Source organism: Pocillopora verrucosa, chromosome 1 (assembly GCF_036669915.1).
Source record: "Pocillopora verrucosa isolate sample1 chromosome 1, ASM3666991v2, whole genome shotgun sequence".
Taxonomy (NCBI): Eukaryota; Metazoa; Cnidaria; class Anthozoa; order Scleractinia; family Pocilloporidae; genus Pocillopora; species Pocillopora verrucosa.
Genome location: NC_089312.1, coordinates 18,788,047 through 18,803,968, shown reverse-complemented (window position 1 = coordinate 18,803,968; position 15,922 = coordinate 18,788,047). Strand labels below are relative to the sequence as shown.

The 15,922-nt window shown below is 40.1% G+C and overlaps 1 protein-coding gene and 1 pseudogene across 1 annotated transcript; one reads left to right on the top strand and one right to left on the bottom strand.

Moving 5' to 3' along the window:
* The first annotated feature begins 288 nt into the window (after window positions 1-288).
* On the top strand, window positions 289-4,688 carry LOC131788854 (potassium voltage-gated channel protein Shal). Its single transcript, XM_066160004.1, is given in 22 exon segments — window positions 289-305; window positions 822-989; window positions 991-1,050; window positions 1,052-1,167; window positions 1,170-1,228; window positions 1,231-1,333; window positions 1,336-1,668; window positions 1,671-1,712; window positions 1,715-1,756; window positions 1,759-1,785; window positions 1,788-1,923; window positions 1,925-2,023; window positions 2,269-2,285; window positions 2,288-2,375; window positions 2,838-2,916; window positions 3,156-3,237; window positions 3,240-3,317; window positions 3,320-3,454; window positions 3,457-3,477; window positions 3,480-3,590; window positions 3,593-3,666; window positions 3,668-4,688. Coding segments are annotated over 22 exon segments (2,058 nt in total). The 3' UTR covers window positions 3,839-4,688.
* Window positions 4,689-6,484: 1,796 nt separating this feature from the next.
* LOC131788747 (uncharacterized) lies at window positions 6,485-8,665 on the bottom strand (annotated as a pseudogene).
* Window positions 8,666-15,922: the final 7,257 nt, after the last annotated feature.

Genomic DNA, 15,922 nt, shown 5'->3' with positions numbered 1-15,922 from the left:
CGTCGTGGTAAAAATGATTTTAAACAATCCACTTTGGAGGAAGATCTCGAGCAAAACTTACATTTTATACGTTTTGAACACCATCTGGTTACATCAATATTCATGCAAGGAGTCAAGATCGGAGCTCAGTTGACCTAAAAGGTTCTAGTTTCTTTTAGAGTTGAAAATTTGTAAGGGATAATATGTAGCATCAGCTAGTCTTTCAGTCCATTTCAAATATGTTGAAATCTCATTAGCTGTAACATTAATAAGTTTTAAGAACTTGAAGATTACTTAGCTTATCTGGCGATGAAGAACTCACGGATGTAAAGTAAGGTTCTCATGAAATGTGTAAAAGCTCAATTTTAAAAATGATATTACTGAAGAGTATGAAAACCTCTAATGATCTTTTCTGACCAGTTTCGAAATAAGTTGGCCATTCCCCCCCATTCATTTTTTAAGCAAAACGGTGCATTTGAACATTTCCTCGTTGCTTGTGTAGGCCTGTTGCGGTTGAAGTCATTATCAATTAAATCGATAAAATGTGTCAAGACAGAAATATTAATCATTTAGTTTGTGTCGTTCTATTTCATTTCGCGGGTGTTTTCAGAGACGAGAAATACCTATTGCTTTGTTCTTACATACTTGTACACGAGCCAATCACTGTTCGTAAAAGTGTTTAAAGAGTTAATACATTTTTAAACACAAGGTTGCATTAGAAGCCAAGATTACCGATAAAGGGCACCCGGAGGACACCGACGATGAAAAAACATAATTTTTTCAAGAGGACGTATCTTGTATATAAAAACAATTCGTTGTTCTACAAGTTTCGTTTCATAAAGATTTAATGGACAGGCAAGAAATAAGAGAATTCAAAGATCCCTTGTAGTACACAAACTGATTCATCTCGGCAAAGTCAAGATGAGCCGACAAAAACTTCGCGGACTGGAGAAGGGAAATACAGTTCATCATGGAACCTTAATCCAACGTATTTTGATCAATTCAGCTCGCGGCTAGCTTCTGTGGCACTTCGTCGCAGCAAAATGCAATCACGCCAAAGGAAGAGAGAATACTGTGAACGTAGGGGAACGAATATGAACTTGCAAAAAAAATACTTGGAAAAGTTTCCCGACACGCTTCTTGGCAGCGAGCGGAAAAAGTTTTTCTATGATGCGGAGAGGAAGGAATATTCGACCGCGATCCAGTTATTTTCAAGAACATAGCCGACTTCTATCGACATGGAAGTTTCACTCGCCTCCTGCGCCAACTGTGTGCTGTATGGAAGCTGTGTTGGATGAGTTGAAGTACTTTGGAATCCCACAACATTCCGTGTTCGATTGTTGCTGTGAGCACATTATCAAGAAGACGAGGAACAAGAAAAGAAGAAACAAATAGAAACCATGGAAAGTAAACTCCCTCAAAAAGACCGCGACTCGTGGACAGCCCGTGAGAAATTGTGGCAGCTCTTGACCAATAGCAAGAGTTCGAAAAAAATCAAAGGCATTCGGGTTCTCTTTGGAGCAGTAGTACTTCTGAACATCTCTGCGATCGTAGCGGAAACAGTGCCCGCCGAGTCAGATCAGACGAATGGCAAGGCACACAGAAATATATTTTTTGGACTGGATTCTTTTGCGTTGCCATTTTCACAATTGGTTTACAGCGCGCTTGTATGCTGCCCCTACAGACTAGACTTGCGAGAGATCCATCAAATATAATTGATCTGCTGGGAATAATTCTTACTACATTGCGGTGGTTGAAAGGGCGGTCAATTCTAACAATGCATGCTGGGGTTTGTTGTTACGGTCTTCGCATGTTTAGAGTCTTTCGAGTGACTAAGCTGGCCATGTTATTCTGAAAGGTTTCAAATCTCCTACGTTCAATACAGGGCGCTGCAATGGAGCTTGGAGGAATTCTTTTCTCGTTTCTAGCATTGATGATAACATTTCGCTATCATGTACTATTTTGAAAGTGGACAGAAAGGAACAAAATTTAAAAGCATTCCGGCAGCTTTCTGGTACACTTTGGTCACCATGACAACGCTAGGGTGAGTAATCCTGCGCCATAAGCGAGTAGTCAAGTGTTGAAATATGATTTAAGTAAATCAAAGAAGTCACTTATGGAACTCAGGGGAATGTTTCAAACTTTTATTAAAGGTAGGAGTTAAAATGTTCCTTTGCGGAATTCAGTCTCGTCATTCCAGATTTTTAGGACAATGTTTGGCACATTCTTTCATTGCGGCATACTTAACGAACCGCAATCACTGAGAACATATATCTTTTTATGTTTTAGTTATGGTGATATCGTTCCTGCACGGTCAGTGGGAAGCTTCTAGGGAGCAGCTTGTGCTTTGAGGGTGTACTTCTTCTAGCCTTACCAGTTCCCATTATGAAAGACAGGTAACGAGCTTAAAAAATGTAAGAAATCCCAAAATTACTGGAAATGATAATGTTATTCATTTCTTTTTTGTCTCGGTCCATTTTTCCCACACCGACCGCCCATCTGATGTCAGTCCATCTTCTAGCAGCCTTCCATCTCAGCGTCCATATATTTTCATCATTCATTACATATAAGACTTACTATGAAACTCTGATAGTGGAGAGCATTCAGTCAATATACAATAGCGTGTGAAGTGACATGAGAGACCCATATCTGCAGTAGATCTTGGGTCGAGTTCAAAGTTGCCTAGTTTCCAAGCCCCTTTTCCGTGTAGTGGTCTTAAAGTTTTGCAAACTCACAAAGTGTCTTCTTTTGCAGACTGTTCTAAAAATGTATATCGAAATTTTCATGCTTAACCTCGTCAATAATGCTCCATATATCCCTCTTCTATCCGACCGTCTGTCTGTGTGCCTTTCCCTCAGTCCATCTGTCTTACAGGCGTATCCAATTGTCTGTCCGTTTTATCTTCCCTCTTTCACTAATCCTTTTCGTTCGTTGTTGGTAAGGCGGTTCGGCGTCCCCTTCAGTAGTAGTTGAAAGACTACCTCAGTTGTTCATGAAGAGTACAGGAATCTTCTGAGTAAGGGGGAGGGGGAGGGAGTGTGAAGGTGGTGGATGGACACCTTATTGCTTATAAGTCTATTCTCTATCTATCATAAAAAAGTATGTCAGAGAAAAATACTGGCATAATACTTGTGTATTAATTTGAACGTTCAAGTTACTCTCCTAATCTTTTCTAGTTGTATGAATGCCAAAGAAAAGGAAAGCCCAAGACAGATGGTGTCACAGAGAGGCTGATGGCATCTCTGCCTTCGTTAGGAAGATTGGTTCAAGCGGAAACAAGACTCTCGCGAGAAGAGGAGGAAAAAATAAGAGGCAATCTCGTACGCGTCGAATAAATGATCTCATGACTCTCGCAACACATCTTTGAATGTGGACAAAGGCGCCTCCTCCAGCCGTTCCTGCGAGAGTAATACAAGTTCCTCTAATTCCGGTTCCGAAGATTTCCTTGTTATGAGGGTAGGCATGCCAACAATCAAAGACCTGAAACTTCAGATTTCAGTGGAATGGCAAGGTAATTATGCCTTCGAACCGTTGCACTCAAAAGCGTAAAAGCTGGTTTGGTAACGGGAAAGTTTCAGCTAGTGTGGGCGATGGCATATTTACAGAATCTCCCGTTCCTCTCAGTATCTCCCGGATTTTCGCCAAGTTATTCCAAGCCACGCAGATGGAGTTGGTCGAAGTACACGGGTACAAGTCTTTCATTGATGACAAAAAAGACGACAAAGAAGCTTTTTCCATGAAAAACTTGCGTCAACAGCAATTTCCAGGTGTAACACCCCGGAATTATCACAGCGTTGGGGACTTAATTAAGGCGTTAGCGATAGTGAGTGGTGCAGCGCTCACTTTGAGAATGAGCTGAAAATGAATCAACCAACTCGCCTCTCTTGCTTTCTACTACAATTTTGTGGACTTAGGTAAATCTTAGATTTTAACCGGCTCGTTATTTAGAAAAATGCTTTAAAAGCGCCTATCAAACCAAAAGGAAAGAGAGTTAACAGTCCTTTCTTAAAATCCTCAAGCGATTTACGTTCAAGCTGGTGTGGAAACGTTGACTAACCACTATAAAGAGAAAACCTGTCAGTAAAGAGAACTGAATTTATGGCCACAGTTACCTAAATGGCCTAGTAAGCGACAGAAAAGCTATTTAATTAGCCATTATTTTTTCTTGACTAGCTCTACTGCCTTTTAATTGACATTGAACTATTGTAGTTTCAGGTCATATGATAAAGAAATATTTATAGGTGTCTTACTTCGCTTCATCTAATTCAGTGAGCTTCAACATACCATCGCATTTGGAGTCTTATAAACTTGAGTCGTTCGCTCTCGATTTCTTGTGGAGAATTCCTATGATCTATGTAAATCATTTTGAAACTCGCATAGAATGATGGATTCTCCGCTGATACAAAACGAATAATTTCCCTCCCTTTTTGATAGATTACACTTCGAAAATGAACTGTACTATTCCTAGGAAGAAGTAGTGTCCGCTAATATTCACCACTCATCTAGTGCGCAGAAAAAGTAGCTCAGATATAATTGTTGTGTCGTAAGGTAATCTCGAACCCATGTATCAGAAGCAAGGGGAGGTCTGTGTACTAGACTACTGTAATTATTTGATGGTTTGACCTTTAATATCTTCCCAGTGCCCAAGATATTTTGTCTTAATATTTTCGCACTCTATTACCAACTTGAGATGTAGCAGTTTAGAGATCTAGGCGGAAAATAATGATCATAAAGATTGGAAGCAGTCTCTTTTTATATTAAAGTAACTTTTAATGTCTGTGCTGTTTAAAGCTCACCAAATATTCTCACCGGGGATTTGAGACCCTAAAAAAGTTTAGAAGGTCAAACGTAGCTTACGGGTGGCTGTCTGGCGTACGCTTGATTACAAGTGAGGCTATTTTCTTTTGGGATCAGCATTCTCAATCGGAACCAGTTTTGGTCTACGCGGTTAATGTTTCTCTAACAAACACTTTATAGCTGTTTTCGGTTGAAAACGCGGCAACTCCTATGAATAGCCATCACTAGAATCTCCCGCGTTGAATATGAAGGATCTGATGACAAACTAGATTGATCGCTGCGTTTTTTTAGAGAGTTAATGGAACACCAGCTTTTCGAGAATGTGTGTACCCTACTGTGAAAGCTCACGAAAATGAAAGAACTCCTGCCAATGATTAACTAATGTTTTAGGTACGTAGTTGATATAAGTTTAAAACCGTCACAACAACATCAAACCCAAGAGTTTTTGTCTCGAATCCCACTAGAAATGACCAAATTGTTGTAAGGTAACAAATAAAGAAAGCATTGTCGTCCGATCTTATTCAGTCAACGTCACCTGAAATTGACCTCTTCAATTTTTTATGGACAAGACATTCGGAAGTGAATGTCAATCAGTTGGTTAAAATCCGGCCTTACATGGGCCTCGCGTAAAGCAAGCTACATTTACCATAAAGGAAGCTGCCAGTACAAAACAGACGATCGAAAGTTCTGTGAAGACCAGACCAAGACCCAACTTTTTCGGAAGGAAATAAGTACCACAATTCCATGCCGTGACTATCATATAGATATTAATATGCTGGACGCCGACATGAGATTATTATATGATACTGGTCGCCTATTTATTGAAGCCCATTATGGTCCTAAGATATTAAAGCTCTTGACCTTTTTGTCACTTCATCTAAATACTTGCAGGTCTCGATGCCGATCGAACTGTAGCCTTGATTCCTGACTTGGGCTCAGAAATATTTCTGACTAATTAATAGCTCGGAGGATACCTCCAGATTTCCATCAGTTCGTCCAGTCCACGCAATATTGACGAGTTGTTTTAATTGTTGGGTTTGCAAATCGAAAAGGCTTTGACGTACTAACGCACGTGGTATTATACCTCTCTAAACTGACATGAATGACGAGGCTAATGTAACCTTATCAGGTGGCGCTAAGAACTAAGAGTTTTTCTTCTTGTGAAGGCGTGTTTGGAATGTGATGTTGTCGGAAGGGACGTTGCAAAGGATATTTCGATATCTCACCGCTTGATTCTCCATCAAACCTAACGTGGTAAAACAGGAGTTAAACAAGCGTCATAAACGTTACAGTTTCAAGAATGGAATAAGTCTACTTATTCTAAGATGTGATAGAATCCCTGTTTATATTGCGTTTGGGTAGGAATTAATCGTATCTTACTGTCTCAATGTATTTTGAATGTGAACTTTAAATCAGGTTGACATTTATTTCACTGATGATCCACGAACCACTGGAAGCTTAAGGGAAAAATAGGACATCGCTTTATTTGAATATTAATGAAGGAATCATCGAAGTGGTAATTAGAATATGGAAAGTCTAACAGTTGGCTATAAGTTAATTTCAACGATCTGATTATTCCCCATCCGATCATGGTTAGATTGGTTTAGTATAAGACATTATGGTCAAGTTAAAATCACTTTCGTCTATCTTGTCGATCAAAACTGAGTAGCGATTTTGTTAACGGTATTACACACCTTTTCTGTCCTTATTTTCCCATAAAGCAAGGATATTTAGTAAATTACAAAAAACCAAAAAATTTAAGATGTTTATTTCTTGAATTAAGAATCTGCGTCGCACATGCCACTGACAACAGGGAAATGGCTAAGTGATCCAACCATTGAGAATGTGCTCGATCTATTACTTCGTTTTGGAAAAATATCATCAACCATATTTCCTCCTGCCACGAGTTGTATTTAAACAACTTGCCTTCCGATTTTGACTCAAAGAGTCCACACTGCAAATTTAAATTTCATCTCAAGGCTCTTGATTTTTTCTAAATTGTCCATGGCTAAGATACTAGTGACACCAGCTGAACTATCTTTAACAAACTGAATTTGTTCCAGACAGAAAAACTATAACCATACATGAAAGAAAATTTCTTTTTGCCTCCTCAAACCTATTTAAATTCCAGTTTCTCCTATGAGATTAGGGTATTAGCATCTACAGCACACTTAAGTGCAATGTTTATCAAAATCCTCACCGCGTCTATTTGCCTGCTGGACGTACGGTCGCAATTTTTCGACTTAACTGGAATATTTTCGGCATCCAGACCTTGCGTTTGATTTCTCGTATCAAACAGGACATTTACTTCTGGGCGGAATATCAGTAGATGCGTGGAGCCGCCACAGTGAAACATGCCGAGCTGGTCACCTTTCTTCACTTTATCCTTTTCTTTAACGGTGATTTCGGTAGAGGACACTTCTGACATACCGATTGATACGAAGCACATCAAGCCAATGTCGGGATTGTCCAGCTTGAATGTAGATAATACCTCTGGCAGCTACTTGGGCTATGTATCCTTGTGACATGTGGGTGATGCAGGGTCATCCTGGATGTTGTGGGTCGCAGAATAATAAGAACCATCTAGGAGTTCTGTCCTGTAAATAGTGCCCGACACAGGACTGTGCCATCGGTGATGACTAGTGGCACTTAGGAACGCTTGGTAGACGGTTCCACCATGAAATTGCTTGGCAAGGTCACTCATGTTTAGGATGAAGTCCAATGATTATCGTTGGTGCTTTATCCAGAAGAAGTCCCTCTTTTTCACGGCTTCAGAGATTTGATATGGCGCCGACTCACAAGCATTCGCAACAATGGAATCGTCGTACGGAGATGCTACTGGACGACGGTTATCACGAAACTCTCTGGTGAGAAATCATCCCATGATGTACAACCATGATGTTTGTCATTAGGCTTGCATTTGAAATCTTTGTCGAAGTCTGGCAATGATTGCATTGCGTCTTCACCAAACCAACCATGACGAGGATCATCAGTCAACACGTAACAAGAAGCAGAACTGGAAAGAAACTTTCCCAATAGTTGAGAATACTTTTGAACAACCGTGTTGGACTTGGTCGTTGAGGAAAGCAGCAAAATCCAGCAGTCGTGGCCATCGGCCAGTTCAGGATTACATTAATGGGTGAAGCCAACCACACCAGTGTGTTGATACTCTGGAGCTGTTGTCATGATGTAGTTCGATTAAAATAATCATCAGTTTGCCAAGCAAGGGATCCTCGTCCCTTTCGAACTATCTGGATTCTTGTACTGATTGCCACGAACATCTGATGGAAAAACATGTTGATCTCGGGATCGGAGATGAGTAGCTTTTCAAATAATTCTTGAACCGGCGGATGGAGAAAGAGGTCTTCCTCTGTACCGTGAGGCAACTGCTAGCTAATTTCCACCTCTAACACGTCCCTCTTCAATCTTCAGCCGGCGGATGAAGAGCCATCAATAAACGCCAACTTATCTTTGGATTTACTTTTGAGCTTCTGTGATCAACGTTGTCTAACCATTTGTCAAGAACTTTCTGGGGGGGGGGGGGGGTCGAACGGAATCCACTGACCAACACGGTACGGTTTCGAGGCTCATGATTATGTTGCACGAAAGTGTGCGGCTCGTTTTGCTCGTTAAATAATATACTTCTGTTGAATGTGTCTGTTTTGAACTGCAATATAGATGTTCATCGCGCAAGCGGCGACTGACACTGGAATGCGTGTGCGTGCGAACTGGTGCTTGAGAAGCCCTTGTCAGGAAATTGTTCCTGCCTTGATAAAGGATGAAAGGCGCCTTGTTCACAGATGAACAGGCCTCTTTCAATACCCGTGACAATTACACAGGTTATTGAGGGTCGGCCTCTGTTGGCAATATCCCAGTGTGAAAGCCTCATCCTAGGTTCCGCGTGAACTAAACAAAGGAAAGTACAGTTTGGAGGACGTCAACGTGCAGAATATCTTATCAGATTATTACAGGAATAAGGAAATTGCGTGCTACGCTTACTTTCCTGAGGGGTTATTTTTCGTGACTTCAGATTGCAATGGGTTCAGTGATTCACCGAAATGGACGGTCTTTGTTGTCTGTTTGAATATCAGAGATGTGTGGTCTTTGTTTGGATCATTGTGGGATTTGGCCTTAGACAATTTTATTCCTGAGGAAGAACAAGTTGGCGTTTCAATGTTCCTCTTGTAGTTTTCCCAGTGGACCTTAACATAAACCACTGTAAACCATGATTTAAAGGATCACATTCAAATTATATTAAATGGGACGATAAGATACGATTAATTCCTACCTAAACGCACTATAAATGAGCGTTTCTATCAAATATTAGAATGAGTAGAAACTTATTCCAATTCTTGAACCTCGTTACCGTTATTCTGACGCTTGGTTTAAACTCCTGCTTTACCACATAGTAGGGTTGGATTGGAGAATCAAAGCGGTGTGAGATATACGACATATCCCTTTGCAAACGTTCCCTCACAACAACATCAGCATTCGCAAACAACAACCTTCATAAGAAGAAAAAGACTTCGTTTCTTAGCGCACCTGATTAAGATTATCTTCAGTCCAAGCAATCGTCAGTCAATGTCACGTTTAGACATTAGCATATCAAAAGCCCTGTTGTTTCTTGCAAAACCCAACAGTTTAACAACAGCACGAAAATATTGCGTAGGACTGGACGAACTGATTGAAATTTGGAGGTATCCTCCGAAGTCTATTAATTAGTCATGAAAATTTCTGAGCCCCAAGTCAGGACATCAAACCTACAGCTCCCAACGGGCATCGAGACCTGCACGGAATTTAGATGAAAGTAACAAAAAAGGATCAATGAGCTTAATATCTTTAGGAACCCATAATGAGCTTCAATTTAGAGAGCCGACCAGTATTGATATAATAAGCTGGTGTTCGCGTCGAACATATTTATATCTATGATAGTCACGGAAAATTGGAATTGCGGTACTTATGTTCCTTCTAACAAGCCGGCGCATAAACACAAATTGGTTAGATCGTCTTGTTTTGTATTGTTTCAGCATCCCGTTAGTGTTAAATGGTAGCGTGACTTTAGGCGAGTCCTCTTTGAAAAAACAGAAAACTTTGTTTGTATCAAACTGCAAGCGATAAAGCTTTAAGATGATGTAGATTCTGATTTGCAAATATGTATACGAGACCTGTTTATAGGCCTTTAAATAGGCCGTGAATGTTGCTAGTTTAGCAGTTCGCATTCGCATTTTTGTCACAACTACCACCCAACTCTGTCTTTAACACTCGACGCGCTTCCTATGGCGGGCCACGATTACAAAAATTAAAGGAAGGAACCAACTACGGATAAAGCTTTGAGGTAATCCGTATATCATGATTTGTAATTATACATGGCAATACCTGTTATAGGCCATTAAAGTTGACGTTTATTTTCGCTCTGCGAAACACATCGGTTACCAAGCAGACTCAAACGTCAACAAAATAACGAAGATATTCATATTGACAAACAAAGATAAAAGGATCACGTGCTGCTGACACACAAAATTTAACAGGGGGATGGCATCGCGTTATGGCGTGCTGAAGTTGGCGAAGTTGCATTATTTTGGCATTGTTTTTTACGGGGAGGATGACAACGGCAAAACTAGGTGCTATTTTGAACTTTTTGCAAGCGTGTGATAGAAACTTCTTATTGAATAATAATTTTTAAAACAAAATTCTTTAAAAGAGTCGTTTAAGGTAAAAATACAAATAAATTACGAAAATATTTCTGAAGGGAGCCCTCGGAAATGATACATTAATCACAACAGTTCGTTTTGTTTCTTAACTCCTTCACCCTTAAGTCCGTCGTTAATGGCGGGCAGGGACGCGTATCTAACATTGTTAGCAAGTATTTACCTTTTAGGCCCTGAAACTAGTTTCATTGAATAAGGTTTCATCCAAATGTACGGACCAAAATTTGATGCTCTGAGAACTTTCTATCATGACTGCAACTTTTTTCAAATTAAGCCTATGGTGTTATCAAGGGGAATTTGAAGATGCAAACTAGACCCTGTGAGCAGGGTAACTGGGATAAAGGCTGGATGCGGTACTGGATCCTTGGCATCAAGTGTAGATGATACTACGGGGTGTCGGACTAGTATACTGAAATAGTGAGCTCAAGTCTTGGCCTAACGGGCTTACACCTATTTCGAAAAACACCGGCATGCTATGCATGCGAAGAGTGGGTTGGATTACTTGAAAACATGATAAGTAGTCTACATTCTATACTAAGGAAAGAAGAGTATTAACGCGGGAAAAAGATACTGAAATACAGTCTAATTACCTCACACACAGGTAATTTTGTGGTAGATCTATGTGTTTTTGTGCGAATTAAATGTAGACCTAAAAATAAAACTGTATTGGTGCCACGGATACCTGTTATATACCAAATGCGGAGCAAGCAGACTGCAGACCGGATACAAAATATAGGACAGCAGACCGGATATACAAAATATAGACTGCAGAACCGGATACAAAATATGAGACTGCAGGCTCGGTATACAACATATAGAACCTGCGGACTGCAGATAGGGTACAAAACGCAGACTGAGAATCTGAGTTTCGTTTACGTCTGGCTATAACACTCACATGTCCATCTTACAGCCTGTACACGCTGCGTCTCGCAATCGCTTTTTCGCGATTTCAGCCTTCACGATTATTTGCACTAGTTGTGGAATATTCACTGGCCCATTTTCTTGATGAAAACCGATCATTAGTGTAATTTCAAGCCTTCCATATAGTCTTCTTACTTTGTGCGCGAGCCGAGTTGGTGTTCTTGGGGGTGATTGATGTCTCGTGCCTCGATTTATACCCAAACGTCATCAAGTCGCTGACAGTGAATAAACAGTGATGGTCAAAGCAAGCTTTTAAAACGGCCAGGAGGAATCGTCAGAAACTACAACGGCATACACAGGGTATGAGGTAAGCTCTAATTGATTTTACGGAGAAAAATGTTTATAGTTTCGTAAATATTTATCGTTGTAAAATCGACCATATTTCGTTCACTAGTACTATTCCTTGTAACGTGTTCAATATTTTCATCGGTTCCTCTTGTAACTTAACACCCGATTCACACAATGCGTGACGCGTTCATGAATTAATCATTGGACTTTTGTCCGCTCGAGAGCGCGAGCTTGGGCCGCCTATAATTGCGTCAAACAATACTTAACCTAATAACATAAAAACAACAAAAAACACAAAAAACCGGGGTTTTGGATCATGTATTATTAAAAAGAATATCCATACAACTACCATGAAAAACCAAACATAAGATTCACCGCTTTCTGCATCGTCGAAATTAATACCACTCGCACTGTTCTCGTAGCTACGTCCCCGGCATCAAGTGAATCCCACATGGCGTCCATTTCTGCAACAAGCAGTTTGCAATCTATTAGAGTTTTGTTCTTCAGTCTCACGGTAGTAGTTGGTTTATTCACTAGGTTGCATAGAGTATATGCAATCTTGGTTTCAGATTCACGATTTTGCTTTTTACAACAAGTAGTATCCTTTTTCAACTCCGACAGCGATATGTGGCCATATCAAGGCATAGACGGAATTCACAGGACTTTTCAAGTGGCTTTTGACAAGCGTTCGCGCTATACCCAATCTGTGTGTCCGTTCTAAACATTGATACACGCTCACATAAATCACTCGAGGTTTTAGTGTTGGCATGGGCGCTTCCGCGAACAATCAACGACTTGTGTATGCGTCCCTGTAGATATTTTGTCAGGCGACGTATTTGCCGCAATAATGCTTACAGGTGATCGTAATCCAAATAGGTTGAAAATACAATCGACTAGACACAAAGAAGAGTTTAATAAGCAAAAATCGCACTGCTCGTCAGGTGACCCAGCCTGTCCAGGCATGACAACGTCCAATCACTCAATTCAGCTACCAACAGCTCCAACGAGCAAAAGGGAATATTGGGCACAGCCATAGGTTGAGTGAACTACCTCATTGGATCACAGTTAGTTGTACCTGGTGTTGAGGGCCCACTGTACCACTGGGTACCATTGCGCATCGGAAATGATTTTTTCGCAAAATAATTCTTGGGTTGTGTGCGGAGGAAAAAAAAGAAAGACGACCAAACAAACATCAACTATAAAGGCATTTTAAATGAAACTGGGCTATCACAAGTATCCAGTAATGACGGGGAAACTAGCCTGCTAGTACCACACTGACGTGCTCAAGAGAATAATGCACCAAGGACTCTCGTCGCCTGTCTTTGCAGTCTTCATCTAGTCACTGTCCTCTGGACAATTCCACTTCCATTAACTTCACTTCACTCTCCTCTTTAAGACCTTTAGCTACTCGGATTGTCATTGACCGATCAGCTGACTTGATGGCGTAAATTGGCCACCGTAAAGAGTTTAAACGCTTTTGAACTCTTTAAGGTGGCTAATTTACGTTATCAACTTAGTTGATAATCCTAAATCACCCTGCTATACTCTCCCACCGAAGCAGCACCACAGTTTCTTTAGAAACTTACCCCCTTTATGCATTAACTTAGGATAGACTCGCTTTTCTACAACAAATCGATTAATAAACAAGTTAACTGCATCCAATGTCCACAAAACTTTTAAATCTAACATCCAAATAACTTTTGTTCAAAGGTCCATCAAGCTAATGTCACAAAAATCAATCGAAAGGGACATGTCGGTTATAAAGCCTTAAAACTGAGAGAAAACAACGCTTTTAAACTCACATAAGAAAGAAGGGGCGGGAAAAGTTATACGCATGCAAAGGACATAATCATTAAACTTATGGCGCGTTAATAGTAGCTATACCTTCACCCTCCCCTCCACCCCTGGATGGTGACAATATGTTTCTTTAAGTTCCCAGAACATTTTAAAACACATTCAAGTCGTACGTTATCTTCAGCTTGTGGTTTTTGCAGGAAACTAATCTCCTGTGACTTTCATTGATTTAGGTCAATGTAATATTATAAGGCTGAATTTTCTTCATTATTTTTTAACCCTTCACCTCTCAATATCAAGTAGCTTACGTTGCCGGTGGTCTGCGGTTTTTCTCTCTGCCCCCAAAACCGCAGACCACCAGCTAGGTTAAATATCAAGACAATATCAAGCCTAGAAGTGATGAGAATAAACAAAAATATCAATTAGGGGATATTTAATTGTGCCATTACCAAATTCTCCAAATAGACATCATAAAAATTGTGTAGCAGAAAGTAAGAAGAATAACTAACGAGATCTTGGAGTTCAAGGGTTTTAGATTTTCAGTTGAAGAATTTTGCGACCAAGCTACAGCCAGCTAAGTACTCAATCGTAATACTATATCTTAGTGGTTCGTTTACCTGCGCAAAAGTCCATTTATCTTTTTTGTCCGCCCATTTATTCAATCGTCTTTATGTTAATCCACCCATCCACGGCTTCATCCCTCCATCCATCCGTCCGTTCTGCCGTCCTTAAGCCAGTCCATCCTTACGCCTCTCCATCAGTCCATCTGTCTTTATTTCGCGTGTCTGTCTGTCTGTCTTTCCGCTCGATATTTCCTTCCCTTCAGTAGCTTGAGATCTTCCGTTAGCTGATCATTTTTTTTTTTCGGTGGTGATTAAGCAACTACTTCGGTTTCCTTACAGGCGTAGGAAAACCTTATCTCTATTTAAGCCTATAGTTTCCTTCGAAACAAATATCGGTGCACTGTTGTTAATCACGTCCAGGTACGTTCAGGTTACTCAGGTTCTCATCTTGTCGAATACACAGGAAAGACAAGGATTGGGCTAAGCAACGACCGCCAGGTAAAGGGGGAGTTCAGGAATTTGAAAACTGGCACCTCTTCTAGAAGTACAGCTGATTGTTATGCAAGTTATTCTGTTGAAGTAAAAGTCTCGAAAGGAAGACGTACGACAGGCATTTAACTTTAAATGCAGCCCAGATGAAGCACGGCGCGTGTTGCCCTTTAGAAAAGAAAAATAATAACTAAATTCACGAGTGAAATCTATAAGCCCATGAAGGCACTTAAAAAAAGAAAACTAAGTCAAGATATTCTAACCAGTAACTTAGCGGTAATAACTTAAGCTTGATTAAACGAGCCTTATAACACAGGTTACTATTCTTTAAGATAAAACGAGTAGCTCTCCTTTGTATGTTGTCAACAAGGATTAAATTGCTGGTACTTGATTGAGGGGCCCATAACTGAGAGCAAAAACAAAAATGAGAGCGCACTAAAGAGCAGTAAAGACGCAAAAGCACCGTACTACCAACAATACCAGCGCAGTTCCTTTTGAGAAAACCAAGCATCCTTTTAGCTTTAGCTACAATCATGACTAAGTGATCTTTCCAAGAGGTGTCATTTGCAATCATAATACCTAGATCTTTTTCGGCTGTGACAACCTCCACATTAATACCATTTAAAACATAGGTGCGAGGAGGACTAAGGCGCTTCCTAGAAATCCTCAAATTGCTGCACTCAGTAGGCTGAAAAAACAACTCATTTCACAAAGACCAATTGAAAGCGCGTCTAAATCCTGCTGCAGATGCAAGTAATCAGAATGGTGGTTAGTAACCTTGTAACATTTAGAGTCATCTGCAAACATAGCCAGTGTTGCACTGGTTACAACATTTTCTGTGTATGAAGGATTGGAATTTCTTCTTTTTCGAAAGCTGCATATTGTTGTAGTCAGTCTTAAAATATTTGTATAATGCCGTATCCCCCAAGGGATTATGCGCGATGCAAAATCAGATTACTAAAACTGTTCGAATTCAATGGGGTTCTCTTTAAAGATACTAAGCCTATGATGATGACTTATTAATTTCATTTGGCAGAAGTTGTTAGGCTTGACTTACTACAGCGCAATGTTTAGGCCATTTTGAAAATCTCTTACAAAACTAAAGCTTAAATTCCTGGCTTGGGCCCAAAGAAGGTTTCTATATAATATAGAAATAGATATGTATATATCAAAGAACACCTTTGAAATCCCACAGCACTTATTCAAGCCAGTCTCATTAATTTTGGTCTATTGTTTGAACGGTTGGGTTAGCACACATTGACAATTGTGTTACTAAAAATATACCAATAGGTTCGCTCGAGGCTAGAATTTGTTCTCCAGGTGAGGTATTGTGTGGAATGTGATGTTTTTAACAAGAACAATTGAAAGCAAGACATTTAAGCC